This window comes from Phyllobates terribilis, unplaced genomic scaffold (assembly GCF_046119375.1).
Source record: "Phyllobates terribilis strain yellow unplaced genomic scaffold, ASM4611937v1 Scaffold_1__5_contigs__length_1240528914, whole genome shotgun sequence".
NCBI classification, from domain to species: Eukaryota; Metazoa; Chordata; class Amphibia; order Anura; family Dendrobatidae; genus Phyllobates; species Phyllobates terribilis.
This window is the reverse complement of record NW_027362761.1, coordinates 543,695,864-543,721,723: the sequence shown is the minus strand read 5'-3', so window position 1 is coordinate 543,721,723 and position 25,860 is coordinate 543,695,864. Positions and strand designations below refer to the sequence as shown.

Sequence of the window (25,860 nt, the reverse complement as noted above, 5' to 3'; positions counted from 1 at the left end):
TCTGTGAGCAAGCAGGATCTCCCCTGGCCAGGTGGAGTTGTAGGCCTCCCCGACTATCTGCACTCTTTCCTGGCTACCTTGCTCTATGCGGGTAGAAGTAGACCACGTCCCTGAGTATACCGTGTGGTGCTCACTCGTATGGCCGGTGACTTGGGGCCTTCCGTTAGCCTCCGCTTCACGATGGCGGTGCTGGTCCCTTGCTTGTGACCGTGCCTTCGAGTTTCTAAGGCCAGAGGACATGAAATCCCCTGCCGGTTGGATTCTGCTGCTGGACCTGGATGTCCCCACAGCCTCGGACTCCGTGTCCGGGTTTAGTGTCTTCAGCCAAGGTGAGCTTTCTAGCTTCCAGCCTCTGGCACTCGCTCCTGCTCCTACAGAGCTCCTAGTTCTTCCTTTCCCTGTGCCTGGAACTTCACTCCAGGCTCTGACTGACTTAATCCCGCCCCAGACCCAGTTTATAAGGGCAGATTCCTCCCCTCCCAGGTCTGGGTGGGCCGTGTTGCATGCTTAGGGCTCCTGACCAGAGAAACCTCCCACTTGCTCTCAGACATAATATCTCTATTACTGTGGTAACCAGACCCCTGGGGTGCCACACTACCCAAGTCCAAGTTTTCTGATACTATGTTACACGTTTTCACAATTTATTTTTGTTACAAAAGGCTTTAAAAAATTAAAGGGGTTGTCTGTGGCGTTAAAGGGGTATTCCCATCTCCAAGATCCTGTCCCAATATGTAGTAGATGTAATAAGAATAATATTAGCAAATCCCTCCAATTAGAAATGTAGTATAGTTCTTCTGATTCACTATGTTTCTTTCCTCATGTACAGGCATTGCAGAACCTTAGGTATCCATGGTTACGACCACTAGTAACTAGCTAACTAACTCACTACATCAGTGGTCGTAACCATGGATACCTAAGGTCCTGCAATGCCTGCACATGAGGAAAGAGACATAGCGAATCAGACTAAACTACATTTCTAATTGGAAGGATTTTCTATTATTATTATTATTATTATTACACCTATTACATATTGGGATAGGATCTTGGAGATGGGAATACCCTTTTAACCTTGATGGCCTATCCTTATTATAGGTCATCAATGTCTGATCGGTGGGGGTGCGACACCCGGCACCCCAGCCAATCAGGTGATCCCGGTGTCGGTGCCGGCTAGAACTGCTCGATGGCGGAGCTACACAACACAAATCCGTTGACAGAATCGTGGTCACGGCCAGGTACTGCACATTCACCCCTCTATTGATTGAATAGGTGACGGATGTGCAGTGCAGTTCCGGAAGTGAATAGTTCCAGGCGCCGGCAACATCAGGAACAGGTGATTGGCTGGGGTGCCGGGTGCACACCCTCACTGATCAGACATTGGTGACCGATCCTAAGGATAGGCCATCAATGTTAAAGTCTCGGACAATCCATTTAAGCTTATCAAAGTTTGTCTCTTGGCTTCACCAAAAAAAGATATTGTCCAGCATGGTAGAAAGTATTCAAATTCTCTGTCATTACACCACTGGTAGAAATGAAACATTACATGGCAATTCCTTGAAATTAATGGGAACGACCTATCGTTTAAATCAGATTATGTTAAATGTATTTAAAAGGGTTTTTTTAATGTTACAATTTGAGAGAAGCGAACCCGAACTTAAAAAAAAGTTGGAGCTTCATACAGGACAGTTAGTGCTAAATGTCGAACGCGGACTTCTACAGGAAGTCCGTTATAAAGTTCTGAGTTTCGGGGGAAGTCCTAGAGAGAGAGAGAGAGAGAATTTTTTATTTTCCCAGATACAAAAATTGTTTTCAGCGGGGTTCTGGTTCAAGTTCAGTACAGTCCTGGTACCCAAACCTAGCTTTGGACTAAAGTTTGAGTAAGGTACCAGAACTCGAACTTCCACAGGTCCGCTGATCCTTAGTTACAATTTTTATTAAATTGAGAAATCTTGTAATTTTCACATTGGTTGCTGGTGTTTTTTTAAACTCTAACTTCCTGTTGTTTCAGGAAATGCACATGTACATTAGCAGACGTAGATTGACTCAGATTTATTGAAGCATGTAATGAGCGTGTGCAAAGGTCATTGAGAAAGGAGAAGGAGCAGAGTCAGCTGTAAAATCTCCTGTTTTGAGTGATGGATCCTGTGATATCAGCTGTGTACAGAGATGTTACCTCTCATTATAAACCTGCCTCTGTTGATAAGGAAACTATTGTAAACTCTTACTGAAAGAACAGGAAGTATGAATCTAAAATAGCCCCAGTGGTCAGTGGGAAAACTGCAAGATTAACAATTTTTTTAACTAAAGATCGGGATATGAGAAAAAAATAATTGCCAAAATAAAAAAATACATGTAACACAAAAATGTTAATTTCATTCCCTTTAATAGTCTGTCTATTAATGCCATATCCTCTGTGGATGCTCTCTGTGGATGTTCTCAGTTCTGGCTAAACAACTGATGTCCTGAATAAGAGGCGTCTTTCTATTAAATCTGAATGCTTAGTTAATAGGGTATTTAAAATGGGTATTCTGAAGCAGACAATCATTTTAAAGGGTTATTCCCAAAATAGGCTATTGGATAGGGGATAAATTACCGGTCACTTGTTGTCCAACCACTGGTATCCCTAGCACCTACCTGTGTGCTATTCGCTGTCTACTGGTTGTGCCATAGTAAGCCAGGCTCAGTGCGTGGCTATTTCCAACAGTCCCATAGACAGTGAATGGTATGGAGGTTGAGTATGTGCAGTTTCGCTCCATTAAAGATGGGTCTTTACAGAGTTTCCTGGTGTGTTTCAGCTCTCTGGTAGCCTCGTGGATACGCACAGGCAAAGGGTTTTTATATCAAAACAGAATAATGTTTATTATCTTTCATCATAAACTTTACAGCTCCAAAATGAAAACAGTCTTTCTTCAGCACAAATGAATAACTTAACAGTCCTTTCTTCTGCACAAATGAATAACAAAACAGTCCTTTATCTCTCTGGATAAGGCAAGTCAATTAAATGGTCTCACCAACTTGGTATTACAGGAATCTCTCAGGCTGCAGTACAGACTATCCACCAGCTCTGTCTTTCTCCAGCCTCAGCACACTACTATTTCCTGAGCTAGACCTGATGCATTTTATTAGGCCAGTAAGATCAGGACTGGAGTATGGGAGCGACCTTTCCCACCCAGACTCTTTTGGTCACTCCTAAAGCCCGGATCCAAAATCCAGTCAAAACCATCTCAGTAACCCATACCTGCCATCCAGTACTTTACCTCCTGCTGTATTACACTGGGTTTCAGAAACCCTTTCTCTGGATTGATGGTCCACCCATAGGTTGAATCCCCAACAAACAGTAAGTTTTCCCCTATCCTATGGAATAAACGTTTGTCTTATTTTTAGCAATTTAAAAAATAAAATGGAAAATCCCCTTAACTCAATATTGGTGTTTCTGAGGTTAACCTTTAATATGGAGTTGATTGATTCGGCAGTGCAGTATGTTAAGTGATCTAATACCCAAAAATTACAAAAATATCGAAAGCCGTAGCCTCAAGATCTTACAGATTAACGAAGGAGGTCTAAAGTCATAGAAACGGCACAGGTGCATGTTCTGAACAGTGGAACTGACACACAATGACCCTTCTTCTGGGGTCCTCGTTGATGAATGTCCACAAAGGAGAATCACTGGTGTGCAAAGTATTCTTCAGCATGACTGCTAATTCCTTATTTCGTTTCGCCTTTGTCCAATTGCGGTCTTTTTTGATTAAAATCATGGCCAAAAAAAAAGTTACAATCAGAGAGCAGAAGTGTGTCATGTGCATACATATTAATGGGAGGCTTTAGATTTGAAGTGCATGGGAAAATCAGTAGACCCCATCAGAATGAGACACCCATAGTAAATTCCTCCTTCTTTTCTTCCCTCTCGAAAGACAGAAATTGAATTTTTAAAGCGCAGTGAACAAGGGATTAAACAATTGGCAGGTCTTCAGCTCTTTGTCTCTTTTTGGCGAATCCTATTTAATCACAGACTTTAATATTAAGTGAGTTCTGGCCATGCTGCTTGTCTGGTCTCCGAGCGCGAATGATACAGGCTGAGATGAGGGAGATAGAACTTAAGTTGGAGCAATTGTGAAGAAGTGTTTCAATTACCCTTTCTGAAGTCTTGAAAAGCCAACTTTAATTTGATGTGAAAAGTCTACGAGGGCACATGCCAAGGAAAATCCTGTCTATTGTGTCCATGGCTTGGCGGCGTGGCTGCAATTATAACTTCTATTTTAGCTCTTCCACGGTTCGGCTTTGTGGCTGATGGTGGTTAATGATATGGTAGCCAAACCTCCGCACAATAAGCGGTCTACTGTTTGTTCTCTTTCAATTCTCCGATGAGATTATCTTTACATGAGAGGGAAAGATGAGAAATGTAATCTAAATTGCCGTCTCGAAAAAGGTCTAAGGTACGTGTTTTGGCTTAGCGTGATAATTCGGTGGTCTCAAACGCAAAGGCCAAAAAGTTAACATTGAAGGAAGTCATGGAAAGAGTTGCCTTGGTGACTCAATAGACTCCGTTGCTGCTCCCCATTAATGGCTTTGCCGCTACGTTCTTCAAGGGCACATGTTAAACCTACACTTGTCCCTATAGGATACACTGGAGCAATTTAATGCTTAAAGGTACGATCCTTATTTACAATCGGAGATGTCATAAATAAATGCAATTTTCCTTAAGTGTAATAGTATATAATCCTCCATACTTGTGCAGGGTCAGATTGGTATAAACAGCTTATTGTTATTATTTGTATATTCATCTTGACTTTTTGAAAAAAAAATTATTTAGAAATGTGTAGGCGGGGTCGTAATGATTTGAGGGGCAGAGGTTGCAATCATTTCCAGGATCATGATACCTAATAATACCCAATGGTCGCCATTTGGCCATATTAGTAGAAGGCAGTGTGTCCACCTTTTTGGCAGATTTCACATTGCGTTCATCTCCACGTTTAGTGGTCCTGTGGGGGCCTATGTCCGGACCCCCTACAAAACGGAATACAGGCGTATGCGCCGAAGGGGCCATAGACTACAACCCGTGGCAAAAATTATGGGATCACCGGGCTCGGAGGATGTTCATTCAGTTGTTTAATGTTGTTGAAAAAAAGCAGATCACAGACATAGCACAAAACTAAAGTCATTTCAAATGGCAACTTTAGGGCTTTAAGAAACACTAAAAGAATAAAGATAAAAAATGTGGTACTCAGTAAGGGTAATTTTTTTCACACCAAGCAGAGGGAAAAAATTATGGAATCACTCAATTCTGAGGAAAAAATTATGGAATCATGAAAAACAAAAACACAAAAGAACACTCCAAAACATCACTAGTATTTTGTTGCACCCCCTCTGGCTTTAATAACAGCTTGCAGTCTCTGAGGCATGGACTTAATGAGTGACAAACAGTACTCTACATCAATCTGGCTCCAACTTTCTCTGATTGCTGTTGCCAGATCAGCTTTGCAGGTTGGAGCCTTGTCATGGACCATTTTCTTCAACTTCCACCAAAGATTTTCAATTGGATTGAGATCCGGACTATTTGCAGGCCATGACATTGAACTTATGTGTCTTCTTTCAAGGGATGTTTTCACAATTTTTTCTCTATGGCAGGATGCATTATCATCTTGAAAAATGATGTCATCATCCCCAAACATCCTTTCAATTGATGGGATAAGAAAACTGTCCAAAATATCAATGTAAACTTGGGCATTTGTTGAAGATATAATGACAGCCATCTCCCCAGTGCCTTTACCTGACATGCAACCCCATATCATCAATGACTGTGGAAATTTGCATGTTCTCTTTATGCAGTCATCTTTATAAATCTCATTGGAACGGCACCAAACAAAAGTTCCATCATCATCACCTTGCCCAATGCAGATTCGCGATTCATCACTGAATATGACTTTCATCCAGTCATCCACAGTCCACAATTGCTTTTCCTTAGCCCATTGTAACCTTGTTTTCTTTTGTTTAGGTGTTAATGATGGCTTATGTTTAGCTTTTCTGTATGTAAATCCCATTTCCTTTAGGCGGTTTCTTACAGTTCGGTCACAGACATTGACTCCAATTTCCTCCTATTCATTCCTCATTTGTTTTGTTGTGCATTTCCTGTTTTGGAGACATATTGCTTTAAGTTTCCGGTCTTGACGCTTTGATGTCTTCCTTGGTCTACCAGTATGTTTGCCTTTAACAACCTTCCCATGTTGTTTGTATTTGGTCCAGATTTTAGACACAGCTGACTGTGAACAACCAACAGCTTTTGCAACATTGCGTGATGATTTACCTTCTTTTAAGAGTTTGATAATCCTCTCCTTTGTTCCAATTGGCATCTCTCATGTTGGAGCCATGATTCATGTCAGTCCGCTTGGTGCAACACCTCTCCAAGGTGTGATCACTCCTTTTTAGATGCAGAATAACGAGCAGATCTAATTTGATGCTGGTGTTAGTTTTGGAAATGAAAATTTACAGGGTGATTCCATAATTTTTTCCTCAGAATTGAGTGATTCCATAATTTTTTCCCTCTGCTTGGGCTGAAAAAAATTACCCTTACTGAGTACCACATTTTTAATCTCGATTTCTTAAAGCCCTAAAGTTGCCATTTGAAATGACTTTAGTTTTGTGCCATGTCTGTGATCTGCTTTTTTTCAACAACATTAAACAACTGAATGAACATCCTCCGAGCCCGGCAATTCCATAATTTTTGCCAGGGGTTGTATAATGGTGCCGAAAGAGTCAACATGCGCTCTGATGTGCATAATTTTTGGGCGTATACGCCTACTGGAGGCGGACAATCAGATGTAGTAGACTGCGTCTCAGTGTCCACCTCTAGAAGGCGTATACGGCCAAAAATGATGATCGTCAGAGCACATGTTGACTCCGTCAGCACCATTATAGTCAATGGCCCCGTTGGCGCATACACCCAAATCCCATTTTGCTGTTGGTTCAGATGTAAGCCCCGACGAGACCACTGAACATGGGACAAAGTGCATTGTGAAAGCACCCTTAAACTTCCAATTTCACACTACATTATTTCAAAAACCTTCAACACACTATAATTGAAATGACAGCGACTGGGTGGTGATATATAGACACATGTAGCATAAACATCTCCTAACAGAATATCACAAAACAAATTTTTTTTTACAAAGCTGGTCATCTCACCCTACTCAAGTTAAGAAATGTTGAGCCACTCAGGAGAGTACAGAAGGACATATATGAATAGCATGTGATTGTTAGGAGCAATAATATAGATTTTGCACTAGGTCCCAGGAATGTCAAGTAATCGATCTAAATGTAGTTTTTGGCATATTAGATAAGAGTGAAATAAGCTGAAAATAGGAGACATCTTTCCGTTATTGGTCATGTATAAGACAGTGGAAGTTGACATAATGATCTATATTCGGATATGGACCCTTATATTTTCATCTTAAAAGGGGTTTGTTCAGGATTTAAAAAGTTAAAAAACAAAACAATACTCACATCTCCAATCCCATCCACTCCAGTGCTGAAACTGCAGTGGTTCTCAAAATCATTTTTCTACTTCCCTAGAATGATGACATCACGTACATCCGTGCGACCGCTACAACTGATCACTGGCCATAGCAGTGATGCTAGCATGTATGGAACATGATCACTGAGGTCAGTGATTGGCTGCAGAGTTCACGTTGATGTGTATGATGTCATTCTTGCAGGGAACTTAACTAAAACTGTTGGCTAAGACTGCTGTCAACTTTTTAGATATCCCAGTTGTGTCTCGAGGAAAGTCTACGAGCCATGTACATCAGTAGCCATCATCATCCAGGGCTGATTTTTGGAATATGACACAACTTTCATCTGTCGCTCCTAACCATCAGTCTAGGAAATCATCATATGGGGTGATCTATGTCTACCTGTAGGCCTCTGCTGCATTTTATGAGGTCCTTGCTCTTGGAGATTAGTGAGAAAGGTTTGGAGTAAGTTTTGTCTTGGAGCTTCTATAGTTCGGAGGGACACATCCTGTCCCGTCCGTGCCTACAATACATGACTGCTGCCTGCTCTGAGATTTTGATTCACTTTAGCTAATTACATATGAGTTCATTATCTCTCCATCTTCAGGACATTGCCTACTCTGTGCTGGGAACTAACATTCTCATAGAAGGATCATCTGGAGGTCTCACTACTGGTCTCCACTCTTGGGTGGAGGTTGGGACATTCCTGGCTGCTTAGCATTGAGCCTCTGAATTTTGTCAGAAGACTGGGCATCTGTGCTTTTTACTTGCTTACTCAATTTACTTAGTAAAACTCTTTTTTTTACTTTGATCAGCTGCACAAAGTAACTACATTACTTATATTAACAAATTGTCCTGTCAAAATGTTCTTATCTATCTATTATCTATCCTTCTATATCTATCTATCCATCCATCTATCTATTATCTATCTATTATCTATCCTTCTATATCTATCTATCCATCCATCTATCTATTATCTATCTATCTATTATCTATCCTTCTATATCTATCTATCCATCCATCTATCTATTATCTATCCTTCTATATCTATCTATTATCTATCTATTATCTATCTATCTATTATCTATCTATTATCTATCTATCTATTATCTGTCTATCCATCCATCTATCTATTATCTATCTATCTATTATCTATCCTTCTATATCTATCTATCCATCCATCTATCTATTATCTATCTATTATCTATCCTTCTATATCTATCATCTATACTTCTATATCAATCTATCTATGTATCTACCTATCTATCTATCTATCTATCTATCTATCTATCTATCTATCTGTCTGTCTATCTATCTATCTATCTATCTATCTGTCTATCTATCTATCTATCTATCTATCTATCTATCTGTCTATCTATCTATCTATCTATCTATATATCTCTGTTATATCTATCTAGTTTATTTATCCCCTTTCTTCCTTACTTTTTACTTTCTTACTTTATTTCCTTCTTTTTTTCTTGTTTCTTTTTCTCTGCCATCATGCTGATTTATTATCTATCTATCTATCTATCTATCTATCTATCTATCTATCTATCTATCTCATATCTATATCTATCGATTTATCTATCTATTCTTTATTTGTTTTGTCTTCTTTCTTTCGTTCTTTCTTTCTATCTCTTACGTTCCTTTCTTCCATCATATATATATATTCATCTATCTAATTTCCTATCTTTTTAAATATCTATCTTTGCATCTATCTATCGTGATTATTTCTCTTATACCACTCTATCTATTTGAGATGAGATAATCTATTTGATGTGAATCGAATTTGTGTCAAATATTTAGGAGTTTATTGAGCCAGCTTTGTGCAAATCACCTAAAAATTGTCCGGCATCATTTTACACATTGCGGAAGATTGCATCAGCCAGAGAAAGCTCACATTCCCATAATTTCTTCCAGCTATTATATTCACATGGTATATTAAAGCCAATCAGGAGGAACTATCATAGTCTGGATAAAAGCCAAGGCAAGAAATGCAGCTGCCATTTTATGGTGAATCTAGATAGTAAGAGGATGTTACAGCTCAAAACTTAGCCATAGAGATAGGAAAAGAAAGCCATAATCCACTGAACAAATTCTACAGATAGTTTGTATGCTGTTTAACTAAATATAGATTTAATTGATACGGAGAGAGAGATAGGAGAGTCACTGTAGATTATTAGTGGAAGACAGGTATCCTGCGCTGCTGGTGTAAATCCGATGAAGAATTCAAACAATCATAGGTTTATTTTCAACACATTTCGAAGTAACCCAACTCCTTCTTCAGTAAAAAAAAGTGCATAGATCTTTATGGTTTATCATGAAGAAGAAGCTGGATTACTGCGAAACGCGTTGAAAATAAATCACAATTCTACTCCATATGGTTGTTTGAATTTTTCATCGGATTTACTGCAGCAGTGCAGGATACCCGTCTTCTACTAATAATGTCCTATCACATCGGATTTTCCAATCCGAGGTACTGCAGCAGCTGAGATCCCAAACATGTATGGGTGTTGGGTGTTATGTTTCACCCAACCATTCCTGGTGTACAATATTACTTATTTGACCACTATTGTTATCCGGATTTAACCCTATATCTGGTCCCATAGCTACTGTTCTAGGAGAGTCACTGTGTCGTGCATATTTTTTCACGGCAATTGAGGCTTTGGAATCCTTTTTTTTTTATGGCAAAATCAATCCTGCGCAAATTGAATTTCCTGGAAAAATTTGATGAACCTGGCAAATTCGAAACTCATAAGATTTGCTCATCTCTAGAATGTATCTATCCATTCCTTCATTATCTATCTATCTATCTATCTATCTATCCATCTATGTACGTATCTGTCCTTCTTTCTATTTTGAATGCATGTTGCTTTGTCAGCGGTTCTTGTAAAATATGGTAAGCATCTCTTAATTTTGTTCCAGAAGACAGAAAACTTTTTGTGGGTATGCTGAATAAACAGCAGTCAGAGGATGATGTCCGCCGACTATTTGAAGCCTTTGGGAACATTGAAGAATGTACAATCCTTCGAGGACCAGATGGGAACAGCAAAGGTAGAATCGATGCAGCTCGGTTTCTACTTCATTACTATCTTTTGGTAGAATTCTGTATTACACCTCAGTTGACCGTCCTTCTGACAGATACACATGTTGGCAAGAGATTAGTATTTTCTGCTCATGTAAAGAGTCCTTAAAGGGAAGATCACCAGGTTTTCTCCATATAAAGTAGGGCCAGCACCTGTCCGCCCTCTAGAAAGCTATATCTCTGCCCCCAATGTGCTCTGCATAACACAAAAAATAGCTTTTATTATACTCCCCTACGGGGCGGTCTGGTTCAATGGGAGTCGCCGGTCTTGATCCAGCATCTCATCTCTTCCTACAATCGCCATCCTCCTTCCTTCCTTCATGTGGATGACACATCCTACGTCTTCCACATAGTGTCCCCCATCACGCCCCTGCACAGGCGCACTTCTTTCTGCCCTGCTGAGGGCAGAGTAAAGTGCTGAAATGTTCATGCCCAGGGAAAGGGCAAAGAGCGCCGACGCACGTGCACTACAGCACTTTACAGGGCAGAGAGGAGCGATGGGGGACACTGTGTGGATGACGTAGGATGCATCATCCACATGAAGCAATGAGGATGGCAGTCACAAGAAGAGAGGAGGCACCAGATCAAGACCAGAGACACCCATCGGACCTGGACCACGCCATAGGTGTGTATAATAAAGGCTATTTTTTGTGTTATGCAGAGCGCATTGGGGACATATATACAGCATTCTCGAATTACAGGTGTTGGCTCTACTTTATAAGGGAAAAATCTGGTGACTAGAGATGAGTGAACCCAAACTTAAAAGTTTGGGGTTTGTACCGGACACTCAGTGTCTGGTGCTAATCTCCGAACCAGGACTTTTCCCAGAATTCCGATCTAATGTTTCAAGTTCCAAAGTTCGCATCCCCCTTTGTTTTCAATGGGGTTCAGGTTCAAGTTCGGGTACAGTTCTCGCACTAGAACCGGACTTTGATCTAAAGTTGGGGTCGAGTACCAGAGCCTGAACTTACACGGGTCTGCTCATCCCTATTGGTGATAGGTTCCCTTTAAAGCCTGGAAAACATAGAGATGATATATATTCATATTTGGGGTGCATCCAATGTTCGGCTATATATCTTGTAAGCTTTGATGGTTTCATCAAGCTGTGGAAATTAGATAGAAAAACACAACGCCCACCGACTATTCTATTTCAGTGAATGAATCACATCCTGAAGTGTTCATGGACAGTCAGGGAGCACCAGATAAATCACATCTAATGAGGGTTTAAGTACCATTATAAATATGGATCTTGACAAAGACTTTATATTCAAACTGTCCAATGGTCCTTTCTAATAGAAAAACCACCATCTTTAAGGAGCACCTCACAGCAAGATGAGGGGCCCTCACTAGGCATTCAAAATGGTTCTTCACACCACCTCCAGACTATAGAAAAATCTCCATTGATTAATGAATATAGATTAAATAGAACTGGTCCTGCCAAAATTAAAAATGATAAATACAAAAAATGTGGGTATGAGCGCAGTCCATCCCTATCCCCTTTTTTTTCTCAAAAGCCATCGTCACAGGAAACTAAAATACAATTGTGTTCTTTTGCTTGTTGGCTCGATATATTCGAAGATGAACAGCATGACATAACCGGCTTTGGAAAAAAAAAAAACATAATTTTTCTATACTCTGTCAGGAGAAGTTAATGCTATACAGTGGTCGCCAAAAGTATTGGCACCCCTGCTATTCTGTCAGATAATACTCAGTTTCTTCCTGAAAATGATTGCAATCACAAATTCTTTGGTCTTATTATCTTCATTTAATTTGCTTGCAAGGAAAAAACACAAAAGAGAATGAAGCAAAAATCAAATCAATGATCATTTCACACAAAACTCCAAAAATGGGCCAGACAAAATATTGGCACCCTCAGCCTAATACTTGGTTGCACAACCTTTAGCCAAAATAACTGCAAACAACCGCTTCCGGTAACCATCAATGAGTTTCTTACAATGCTCTGCTGGAATTGTAGACCATTCTTCTTTGGCAAACTGCTCCAGGTCCCTGATATTTGAAGGGTGCCTTCTCCAAACTGCCATTTTGAGATCTCTCCACAGGTGTTCTATGGGATTCAGGTCTGGACTCATTGCTGGCCACCTTAGAAGTCTCCAGTGCTTTCTCTCAAACCATTTTATAGTGCTTTTGGAAGTGTGTTTTGGGTCATTGTCCTGCTGGAAGATCCATGACCTCTGAGGGAGACCCAGCTTTCACACACTGGGCCCTACATTATGCTGCAACATTTGTTGGCAGTCTTCAGACTTCATAATGCCATGCACACGGTCAAGCAGTCCAGTGCCAGAGGCAGCAAAGCAACCCCAAAACATCAGGGAACCTCCGCCATGTTTGACTGTAGGGACCGTGTTCTTATCTTTGAATGCCTCTTTTTTTCCTGTACACTCTATGTTGATGCTTTTTCACAAAAAGCTCTACTTTTGTCTCATCTGACCAGAGAACATTCTTCCAAAACGTTTTAGGCTTTCTCAGATAAGTTTTGGCAAGCTCCAACCTGGCTTTTTTATGTCTCGGGGTAAGAAGTGGGGTCTTCCTGGGTATCCTACCATACAGTCCCTTTTCATTCAGATGCCGATGGATAGTATGGGTTGAAACTGTTGTACCCTTGGACTGCAGGGCAGCTTGAACTTGTTTGGATGTTAGTCGAGGTTCTTTATCCACCATCCGCACAATCTTGCGTTGAAATCTCTCGTCAATTTTTCTTTTCCGTCCACATCTAGGGAGGTTAGCCACAGTGCCATGGGCTTTAAACTTCTTGATGACACTGCGCACGGAAGACACAGGAACATTCAGGTCTTTGGAGATGGACTTGTAGCCTTGAGATTGCTCATGCTTCCTCACAATTTGGTTTCTCAAGTCCTCAGACAGTTCTTTGGTCTTCTTTCTTTTCTCCATGCTCAATGTGGTACACACAAGGACACAGGACAGAGGTTGAGTCAACTTTAATCCATGTTAACTGGCTGCAAGTGTGATTTAGTTATTGCCAACACCTGTTAGGTGCCACAGGTAAGTTACAGGTGCTGTTAATTGCACGAATTAGAGAAGCATCACATGATTTTTCAAACAGTGCCAATACTTTTGTCCACCCCCTTTTTTAGGTTTGGTGTGGAATTATAGCCAATTTGGCTTTAGGACAATTCTTTTTGCGTTTTTTCATTGAAGACAAATTAAATGAAGAGAATAATACCAAAGAATTTGTGATTGCAATCATTTTCACGAAGAAACGAAGTATTATCTGACAGAATTGCAGGGGTGCCAATACTTTTGGCCACCACTGTATGTGTTTCTATGTGGCCACCCAATGGTTATGCTGTGAATTGCAGCCTGTTGAATATTTTTGCAAGCATGTTTCAACATTGCATTGAATTTGTATCATAAGAAACTGGAGCTCTTATCTAAATGCATGGAAAAGTAATAGTGGGCACATAGGTATGAATTACTATTTATGGGGTAATTATACTTAAAGGGGTTGACCAATGAAAAGAAGTCATTATCTATCCACAGGATAACTTGTCGATAGGTGGTGGTCCGATAACTCGTACTCACACCGATAGGCAGATCTGGGCATTTTATTACCGGTAGAATGAAATGTGAGACCTGCGCTCCATTAATTCCCTATGGGGCTGCTGAGCACTGCGCTCGTCTTTTTCCAGCAGCCCCATAGAGAATGAATGGAGCAGCAGTCTGATGTTTGCACTGCCATTCTGTTTTGCACTGTGGATAAAAATTCACCATAGGGATAAAAATTCCCCGATCTACCAATCGGTGCGGGTCCAAGTGGTCAGACCCCAACTGATCTGCAAGGTATTAGCTATTCTGTGGATTGGTGATAATAACTTGTTCACCAAACAACCCATTTAAGAACTATTTATTGTTGACTCATCAAACAACACCCTCTTAAATTTAAATTATCTTGGTAATAAGAAGATCTGTTTGCTTGTTGATTTTCTTACATTTGGTAGCCATTAGCCAACGCTAAAAGGATGGCATCATCGGGCACCATTTTTTTCCAGCAGAATAGGTCACAGTCTGCTCCTAACAGGCAGAAAATACAAATCTCTAGTCATCAGCACAGGAGCATACAAACTACAGCTGCTTCTCATGTGTAGCTTCCTGCCAGCACAGGGACTGCATTAGATAAAGTTGAGTATATGATGAAGATAGAAGGCATATTGCTGTAGAAAAATTGGGGTAATCCTACTGCGACTACCTGCTGAGGTTGGGATGGCTCTGCCATTAATTGAAATGAGAGTAATACTGCTGTGACTACTGGGGAAGTGAGAGTTTGTACTGCTGTGACTACTGGGAAAGTGAGAGTAATACTGCTGTGACTACTGGGGAAGTGAGATTAATACTGCTGTCACTACTGGGAAATTGAGAGTAATACTGCTGTGACTACTTGAGAAGTGAGAGTAATACTGCTGTGACTACTGGGGAAATGACAGGACAGTAGTACTGCAATGACTACTGGGGAAGTGAGAGTAGTACTGCTGTGACTACTGGGGAAGTGAGAGTAGTACTGCTGTGACTACTGGGGAAGTGAGAGTTTGTACTGCTGTGACTACTGGGAAAGTGAGAGTAATACTGCTGTGACTACTGGGGAAGTAAGAGTAATACTCCTGTGACTACTGGGGAAGTGAGATTAATACTGCTGTGACTACTGGGGAAGTGAGAGTAGCACTGCAATGCCTACTGGGGAAGGGAGAGTAGTACTGCTGTGACTACTGGGGAAGTGAGAGTAGTACTGCTGTGACTACTGGGGAAGTGAGAGTTCGTACTGCTGTGACTACTGGGAAAGTGAGAGTAATACTGCTGTGACTACTGGGGAAGTAAGGGTAATACTTCTGTGACTACTGGGGAAGTGACAGTAGTACTGCAATGACTACTGGGGGAAGTGAGAGTAGTACTGCTGTGACTACTGGGGAAGTGAAAGTAGTACTGCTGTGACTGCTGGGGAAGTGAGAGTTTGTACTGCTGTGACTACTGGGAAAGTGAGAGTAATACTGCTGTGACTACTGGGGAAGTAAGAGTAATACTGCTGTGACTACTGGGGAAGTGAGATTAATACTGCTGTGACTACTGGAGAAGTGAGAGTAGCACTGCAATGCCTACTGGGGAAGTGAGAGTAGTACTGATGTGACTACTGGGGAAGTGAGAGTAGTACTGCTGTGACTACAGGGGAAGTGAGAGTTCGTACTGCTGTGACTACTGGGAAAGTGAGAGTAATACTGCTGTGACTACTGGGGAAGTAAGAGTAATACTGCTGTGACTAGTGGGGAAGTGAGATTAATACTGCTGTGACTACTGGGGAAGTGAGAGTAGCACTGCAATGACTACTGGGGAAATGAGAGTAGTACTGCTGTGACTACTGGGGAAGTGAGAGTAGTACTGCTGTGACTATTGGCGAAGTGAGAGTAGTACTGCTGTGAATACTGGGAAAGTAAAAGTGAGACTGCTGTGACAACTGGGGAAGTGAGAGTAGTACTGATGTGACTACTGAGTAGGTGAGAGTAATATTGCTGTGACTACTGTGGAAGTAAGAGTATTACTTTTGTGACTACAGGGAAAGTGAGAGTAGTATTTCTGTCACTACAGGGGAAATGAGAGTAGGACTGCTGTGACTACTAGGGAAGTGATTGTAGTACTGTTGTGACTTCTGAGGCAGTGAGAGTATTACTTTTGTGACTATTGGTGATGTGAGAGTAGTACGGCTGTGAATACTGAGGAAGTAAAAGTGAGACTGCTGTGACTTCTGGGAAAGTGAGAGTAGTACTGATGTGTCTACTGGGGAAGTGAGAATATTACTTTTGTGAATACTGGGGAAGTGAGAGTAGGACTGCTGTGACTACTGGGGAAGTGAGAGTATTACTTTTGTGAATACTGGGGAAGGGAGAGTAGGACCGCTGTGACTACTGGGGAAGGGAGAGTATTACTTTTGCGAATACTGGGGAAGTGAGAGTAGGACTGCTGTGACTATTGTGGAAGTGAGAGTATTACTTTTGTGAATACTGGGGAAGTGAGAGTAGGACCACTGTGACTACTGGGGAAGGGAGAGTATTACTTTTGCGAATACTGGGGAAGTGAGAGTAGGACCACTGTGACTACTGGGGAAGTGAGAGTATTACTTTTGCGAATACTGGGGAAGTGAGAGTAGGACTGCTGTGACTACTGGGGAAGTGAGAGTATTACTTTTGTGAATACTGGGGAAGTGAGAGTAGGACTACTGTGACTACTGGGTAAGTGAGAGTATTACTTTGTGAATACTGGGGAACTGAGAGTATTACTTTTGCGAATACTGGGGAAGTGAGAGCAGGACCACTGTGACTACTGGGGAAGTGAGAGTATTACTTTTGCGAATACTGGGGAAGTGAGAGTATTACTTTTGCAAATACTGGGGAAGTGAGAGGAGGACCGCTGTGACTACTGGGGAAGTGAGAGTATTACTTTTGCGAATACTGGAGAAGTGAGAGTATTACTTTTGCGAATACTGGGGAAGTGAGAGTAGGACCGCTGTGACTACTAGGGAAGTGAGAGTATTACTTTTGTGAATACTGGGGAAGTGAGAGTATTACTTTTGCGAATACTGGGGAAGTGAGAGTAGGACTGCTGTGACTACTGGGGAAGTGAGAGTATTACTTTTGTGAATACTGGGGAAGTGAGAGTAGGACCGCTGTGACTACTGGGGAAGTGAGAGTATTACTTTTGCGAATACTGGGGAAGTGAGAGTAGGACTACTGTGACTACTGGGGAAGTGAGAGTATTACTTTTGTGAATACTGGGGAAGTCAGAGTAGGACCGCTGTGACTACTGGGGAAGTGAGAGTATTACTTTTGCGAATACTGGGGAAGTGAGAGTATTACTTTTGTGAATACTGGGGAAGTGAGAGTAGGACTGCTGTGACTACTGGGGAAGTGAGAGTATTACTTTTGTGAATACTGTGGAAGTGAGAGTAGGACCACTGTGACTACGGGGGAAGTGAGAGTATTACTTTTGCGAATACTGGGGAAGTGAGAGTAGGACCACTGTGACTACTGGGGAAGTGAGAGTATTACTTTTGCGAATACTGGGGAAGTGAGAGTATTACTTTTGCAAATACTGGGGAAGTGAGAGTAGGACTGCTGTGACTACTTCGGAAGTGAGAGTATTACTTTTGTGAATACTGGGGAAGTGAGAGTAGGACTACTGTGACTACTGGGTAAGTGAGAGTATTACTTTTGTGAATACTGGGGAAGTGAGAGTAGGACCGCTGTGACTACTGGGGAAGTGAGAGTATTACTTTTGCGAATACTGGGGAAGTGAGAGTAGGACTACTGTGACTACTGGGGAAGTGAGAGTATTACTTTTGCGAATACTGGGGAAGTGAGAGTAGGACCACTGTGACTACTGGGGAAGTGAGAGTATTACTTTTGCGAATACTGGGGAAGTGAGAGTATTACTTTTGCGAATACTGGGGAAATGAGAGTAGGACCGCTGTGACTACTGGGGAAGTGAGAGTATTACTTTTGCGAATACTGGGGAAGTGAGAGTATTACTTTTGCGAATACTGGGGAAGTGAGAGTAGGACTGCTGTGACTACTGGGGAAGTGAGAGTATTACTTTTGTGAATACTGGGGAAGTGAGAGTAGGACTGCTGTGACTACTGGGGAAGTGAGAGTATTACTTTTGCGAATACTGGGGAAGTGAGAGTAGGACTACTGTGACTACTGGGGAAGTGAGAGTAATACTTTTGCGAATACTGGGGAAGTGAGAGTATTACTTTTGCGAATACTGGGGAAGTGAGAGTAGGACCGCTGTGACTACTGGGGAAGTGAGAGTATTACTTTTGCGAATACTGGGGAAGTGAGAGTAGGACTGCTGTGACTACTGGGGAAGTGAGAGTATTACTTTTGTGAATACTGGGGAAGTGAGAGTAGGACTGCTGTGACTACTGGGGAAGTGAGAGTATTACTTTTTCGAATACTGGGGAAGTGAGAGTAGGACTGCTGTGACTACTGGGGAAGTGAGAGTATTACTTTTGCGAATACTGGGGAAGTGAGAGTAGGACTACTGTGACTACTGGGCAAGTGAGAGTAATACTTTTGCGAATACTGGGGAAGTGAGAGTATTACTTTTGCGAATACTGGGGAAGTGAGAGTAGGACTGCTGTGACTACTGGGGAAGTGAGAGTATTACTTTTGTGAATACTGGGGAAGTGAGAGTAGGACTGCTGTGACTACTGGGGAAGTGAGAGTATTACTTTTGCGAATACTGGGGAAGTGAGAGTAGGACTGCTGTGACTACTGGGGAAGTGAGAGTATTACTTTTGCGAATACTGGGGAAGTGAGAGTAGGACTACTGTGACTACTGGGGAAGTGAGAGTATTACTTTTGCGAATACTGGGGAAGTGAGAGTATTACTTTTGCGAATACTGGGGAAGTGAGAGTAGGACTGCTGTGACTACTGGGGAAGTGAGAGTATTACTTTGTGAATACTGGGGAAGTGAGAGTAGGACCGCTGTGACTACTGGGGAAGTGAGAGTATTACTTTTGCGAATACTGGGGAAGTGAGAGTAGGACCGCTGTGACTACTGGGGAAGTGAGAGTATTACTTTTGTGAATACTGGGGAAGTGAGAGTAGGACCGCTGTGACTACTGGGGAAGTGAGAGTATTACTTTTGTGAATACTGGGGAAGTGAGAGTAGGACCGCTGTGACTACTGCAGGAAAGAGAGGCTCTTATGAGTGTGATTAGCTAGCTCTTAGCTTCAAGATTTTTCCTGTCCTTTATATTATGACCCAGCTCTGCTGTATTTCTAGTCCCAGATAATACTCACTATTTTTGTCTCAGATGCCCATGGGCTTAGTGAAGCATGAATCATACCTATAATAACACTTACCATAGCAAGCTCTAATTACGACAAGATGTTCATATTCTGACATTAGTCACAAATAGACAGGACTGTTTTTAGATAATATGCAAAGAATTATGAATTTAGCATCCAAAAAGGAATATCTAACCTAAGGTAAAGAAAATATACCGTCTGATAGGAACATTAATAACAGATTTAAAGGGTTTTTCATTTTATATAGATGATGTTGAAAAATATAGTTAAAACTTTGTAAATATGTTTTTTTTAATTACCGTGCCATTTTTAAGTGTCCTGATTCATCAAGAGCTGCGATTTTCACGCCAATGTTGATGAGGGGTCATGCTTTATTCAGACAAGTGGCATGAGTCTACTTGCAGCTCATCACAAATCTTACTCCAGTTCTATCTGCTATTTATTAGCTCCATTCACTTGTAGGATGCACCCTCTATTTCTATATCGGACAGTGTAGGAGATTTGAATTACTGTAGCCCTTTACTTTCTCCCTGCTATTATCACCTGCACTAACCAATAGAAATAAAAATGGTGATAGCCCTTTACTTTCTCCCTGCTATTATCACCTGCACTAACCAATAGAAATAAAAATGGTGATAGCCCTTTACTTTCTCCCTGCTATTATCACCTGCACTAACCAATAGAAATAAAAATAGTCATAACAACTGTGAGATAGATAGATAGATAAATAGATAGATAGATAGATAGATAGATAGATAGATAGATAGATAGATAGATAGATAGATAGATAGATAATGCAGAAAACCCTAAAGCTTGAATACCCTAGCAGAAAATGACTTTAGGAGAAATTTTTAAAGTTCTGTGATTACTGCAGCCTCTGCACTTTTTGAAGCAGTGTTTTGGTGTATACTAATAGGGTAGAGAGAATAGTAAATGTATGAGAATACTTTTAAGAGGAGGATAACATCACACCACGGTAATATTGAGAGAAAATGGAAATTTTGACAGGACCATTTTTAATGACCAGGACGCACTTGAGGAGTTTGAGAGATGAGTGGCTCTATTGCTCTGATAAAAGGACGCCCTGATCTTATAATAATATGCCGCCATTTCCGGGGTACACTTCCTGTTCCAGCATTATTGATCCTTCTGCAGTTTCCTCTAAATAAACCTTTCATGGGCTCTTTTTAATCATTTTAATTACTGGGAATGTAGTTTCCTAGACAGATATTTACTGATTCTTGGAAAGGTCACGGTGTCTGCTGATCGATACATTTTAATTGCTATATCCATATCTTCTTCTCTAAATCACAGCATGCAAATGAGTAGCCATAAAAAGAGATGGAAGACGAGTATATAAATATTAATAATAAAGATTTCACCCTTAAATCCAAGAAGATAACCTGTAAGTGGAGCTCGTGCATTGAGTAATGGTTAGTTTTGTCTGGCTGAATCAAGGACAATCATTAATGCAGGCTCCACTTACTTTTAATATTCAGACAGTGTGATCTGAGGAGCAAGGTTATGCCTCGTTAGGAAACACATGAAATCTAACAAAAAAAACCAATAATGTATTATATATGGAGGCTACCTGCAATAAAATATACATTTGTGTTGGGTGGGTCTTGCTCAATTGCTTGAAAAATATTCTTCAAGCTTTAAAGGGAATCTGTCAGCAGGTTATTGCTCCCTTATCTGAGAGCAGCATGATGTAGGAAAAGAGACCCTGATTGTAGTGATGTATCACTTAATTTACTAAGTGCAGTGGTTTGTGGCACAATCAGAGTTTTAGGTGTGGCATGAAGCAGAGCTCAGAAAGCTAACCCCGCCCACACCACAGCTTTCTGTGTACATTGTCTATTGACAGTGGGCGGCTTATCAGAGGGGGCGTGGTCGGACTAATTGGCATGAAGCAGCTAATCTGGACAGTGACAATTGCCTGGAGATAAAACATTCATTGTATGGAAACAACAGCACACAGCCTAATATGTGACGCATCATTGAAATCTGTGTCTCAGCCACTACCACATGGTGTCCTCAGATTGAATAGCAAAAACTTGCTGACAGATTCCCTTTAAAGGGCTTTTTTTAACTAATATATTGATTACCTTAAAAGAGCTGGTACACGGAGCTGTGGCCAACTGAAGCTCACTGTGTATGGAGCTGGACCAGCACAACTCTGTACACTGTCTTGTGTCGTGGCTGTTCTCAAGTACTGCAGCTCAGATCACACTCACTTCAATGGAAAATGAGCTGCAGTACCCAGGAACCACCACTACACAGTAAACAAAGCTGTGCTCTTCACACACTGTGAACTTCTTCTGGCCCAGGCTCCAGATATCAGCTGAGTGATGAAGGTGCCAATTGTCTAAAGCCCTCCTGATCTGACATTATGACCACTCCTAAAAATAGATCATCGATATATCTTAGTCCCAGACAACTTCTTTAAATAGTAACTATTTCATAAAACAATAGCACACATGGAAATAAGCAATTTTGAAATATATCTTATCAGAGAAAACTGCTTTTCTCTCCTCCTGGACTGATCTTTCACTCTTACGTCAATTGGTAGAACCTCTAAAATGTGTCTTTAGTGAATAAAGAGTTCACCATTAATGAGATAGGAGCTGACAGTTGATGCTTAAAAGATTCTATGGAAGGGAAACGCTAGAGGCATTTACGTGACATTTACCGTTCTCCATAGAACTTTATGACCACCAACTGCTATCTCCTTTCCCAGTAATAGTGACATTTATATTCACTGCAGACAGATTTTAGCTGTGAACTGAAAATTTTGAGATTGAAATATCAGTCCAGGAGAAGAAAGAACTGTCTAACATTAAATTTGGTAGTATGAGGATCATCAAAATAATTCTTACATATAAATCCCCTTAAGGATGACTTATTCAATATGCATTAAAACCTGTACCACAGATAAACTGCTTGTTAATTATGTGACTTTAGTGCCCTTACTGCCTTTTTATTCCTCCACTCTTATGCTGACATATTAGGTTAATTGTGGAAATTGATTTATCTTTTGTCACTATGTGACAGGGACTTATAGGACGGTCTTTGGCGAGACGTTGGTGAGTGTGGGCACCATATTCGTCTATCATTTAGGGTGCCAACCTCCTCGGTTAGGTAGTACTTATCATGGGGTATTGTAAGTACCCATTTTTTTGCCTGGTATTGGATAGGGCTGTATTATCAACATGCTTTCTTCAAATCCCTTTACAGGGATTTTACTGTGTATTGTCTGTCTTTATTGTTTTTGTATTTGGGTACAGGTTTTAATTCAAATCTAATAAATCATTTTAAGGGCAATTAGATGTAAGAAAAAAATCAGGACAAGATAGAAGCAATTTTTTTATAAGATATACAAAGTTTCTTATTTTCTTCTGTACTATTTGTTTATAAAAAAAAAAATTAAAATGATGGTTAGTCTTTAAGGGTCATCCATCAAGATTTATATAATGGGTTCAACCTTAATGAACGCCCCTCAAACATCACAATGAAGGTGCTGGAGGACCATGTCACCATCAGTGTTACACAAGCATTTCCATACTGTTGGCTGTGCCTGATATTTTCAGTTTGCCTTCATTTATGTGACGCTGAGCCATTTCTCACGGACAAGCCGAGAGTCAGGGTAGTCAAGGAGTCCGAGGTCAAAATCCAGGAGTGTACGTCATAACCAGAGGGAAGAGACAAAGGCGTAGTCAGGTAACGGTCCGAGGTCAGAATGCCAGGAGGATAGCAGATCAGAGCAAAGGGAGCAGGCAAAATGGATGGTCAAAACGAGGTCCAAGGTCAGGCAGCAAAAAGATCCAATAACAGAACACAAGCCACTGAGTGACAAACCACACAGAACTGAATGTACGTCTGGCAGAGATCTGGCACTGGCAGCCCAACTAAGTAGCCAGGCAATCATATGGGACAGGGAATACCTGAAGGCAGCCCAGAACCACCCAGTCTCAGATTGGCCGGCGGAGCTTTCAATCAAACCACCGACAGCTTAGCACGCCCCTGCACAAAACTGGATGACTGAGCTGTCAATCAAAGTACTCACAGCTTCAGCACGCCCCCGCCACAGATTGGACAGCTGAGCTGTCAGTAACTGCATCCCAGACACATTGAGGGGTGAAATTGTGACAAATTATTTGGGGAGACCCCACATTACGTTAATCAGTAGGGCACCAAAAGGTTGAACTATCATTGATCATTCACTGATGTCCTATCCTAAGTTCCAGGGAACTTCTTTAGATCCATATTAGATTTTTTCTTCACAACTATCAATCATCTTTGGAATTTCTTATATGATTGACCATGTAATCTTTACAAGTAATGGACCTGCGGTACTGTGGGCGACCCATGATGTTGGATAGGAAGTACCAGACCATTTTCAGGTCTGGGCTACATCTCCGGATGTACACTTTTTTAATGGAGACTATAGCAAACCGCATTCAAAAGTATCCAAAACCCCAAAAATGTATACCACTCAAAAACCATTGAATGGAAAAGTGTAGTCTACTGCTATTCTATTCTCTTTCTTTTACGGGTTATTTTGGCCTCTGTTGGGCTTTATGGACACTTTTGCGATCTGCTGAAGTCTTTTCCAGTGTACAAGTAATGGATATCACCAGCGTCAGACTGAAGAACATTGGGCCCACCAGAGGATTTTATTCTGAGGGCCCATCTTTCTCCCCCACTCAAGAGCCCCATAGGAGCTGCAAGGTTTGCACTATGAACTCTCCTAAAGGAGAAGCCAAGGCCCACTGGAGGATTCTCTGGTTCTCTGGTGGGCCAGTCCAACCCTGGACATCACAAAACATGATGTGAACATACAGTAGCTTATGTGAAAAACTAAGAGATCAGAAATCTCCAGACTAGGTGATAGTTGTTGTCCAATGGAAAACCGTACATTTTGTGTTATCTCGAAAAATTTGTGGAAATAATTTTCTCAGCTACATTTATGTTTTAGGCTATGTTCACACATTGCATTGAGTTTTTGCCGCATTTTTGTTCTGCGTCTTTTTTTATGCAAATTAAAAGCTGATTTTTACAGTACAAGCAAAAGCCATGAGATTTCAGAAATCTCATGCACATGATTGTTTTATTTTTCCTGCCTGAGTTGGAAAATTGCTGTTTTTGAAAATTGCCGTATGTCACTTCTTTCAGAATTTTTGCATGATAGAAGGGTGCAAAAACGCTTCAAAAGTGCAACCGTGCTTTGAAAAATTACATTCATAATAAGAAACAAAAAATGCATAAAAATAGCATCAAAAACATTTTTTTGTAAGCAACTTCTTTACTGCCAAGGGAGCAAGTTTTGCCTGCAGAAAGAAACACAGCAAAAATGCAACATGTGAACATCGACTGAGGGGAACATGAGAGCCCTTCACCATTGCTTATTACAAAGAATTCAGAATATGATGTGGCACCATACAAATTCACACTTTTCCCTTTCATTTGCAGGATGTGCATTTGTGAAATATTCATCACATGCGGAAGCACAGGCAGCCATTAACGCCCTTCATGGAAGCCAGACAATGCCGGTGAGTAGCCAGTTCTTGCAGCCTTTATGTATTATGTGCTATTCATGGTGATGTAATATCTATCTATTATGTAATATTTCCTTTGTATCTTTCTTTCGCCACGACATTGTAATTATTCCTCTGTATTATGCTCTATCCATTGTGCTGTATCCTCTGTGTATTATGCTCTATCCATGGTGCTGGATCTCCTTTGTATTATGCACTATCCTTGGCGCTGCATCTTCTTTCTAATATGCATAGTTGAAAAAAGGACACATGTCCATCAACTTCACCCAAGAGAGATGGGAGTCGATAAAGGGAAGGGGTATAGGTGCATCCATAATGCATGATCCAGCCGGTCCTAAAAGAACACATTTTTCCCTTCTGATCTAGTGTCAGTTGACTGGATCGACATACAGGACAAAAATTTTATACATACTGTACATGTAAGTATTTTTGTTATTTTCTTCTTCTAAAAAATCCCTCTGTGATCAGCTCCTGATCATATCTGATCATGGTAAAGGAGCCTTGTATCCTCTGGAGATTGAACCACTTTTATGGAGGGAGCACCCTCTTGTCTTTTGAGGGGGTTTTACGTGAAGCAGGTTCTGACCATACTTTGTGTATAGGCAATTTATGTCCCTCCATAGATGTCTCTTCTCAAGACGAAATAAATAACTAAGATCCTCCATGCCCCATCTTAGTTTTGTGGCTCTTATTTGGACCTTTTCTAGCTCCTTTTTATGAACTGGTGCCCAGAAGTGAACTGCATATTCCAGATTAGGTCACACTAATGCTCTGTGAAATGTTAATATTATGTCCCAGGCCCTTTAAGTATATGACAATATTCTGCTGGCCTTAGAAGCATCTGATTGTCTGTGATCTGCAAGTGCACCCAGATCCTTCT

The 25,860-nt window shown here is 41.0% G+C and overlaps 1 protein-coding gene across 11 annotated transcripts in view; it reads left to right on the top strand.

Annotated features, from left to right (window-relative positions):
* Positions 1 to 25,860, top strand: part of CELF4 (CUGBP Elav-like family member 4) — a 1,491,885-nt gene that overhangs the window by 1,250,397 nt on the left and 215,628 nt on the right. For 6 of the 11 annotated variants that reach the window (XM_073680445.1, XM_073680444.1, XM_073680440.1 and 3 more), the window contains exons 4-5: positions 10,428 to 10,556; positions 24,895 to 24,974. In XM_073680445.1, coding sequence (XP_073536546.1) covers positions 10,428 to 10,556; positions 24,895 to 24,974 — 209 coding nt within the window. The remainder of the gene's footprint in view (positions 1 to 10,427; positions 10,557 to 24,894; positions 24,975 to 25,860) is intronic. The other 5 variants (XM_073680442.1, XM_073680439.1, XM_073680443.1 and 2 more) reach the window with 2 other exon arrangements.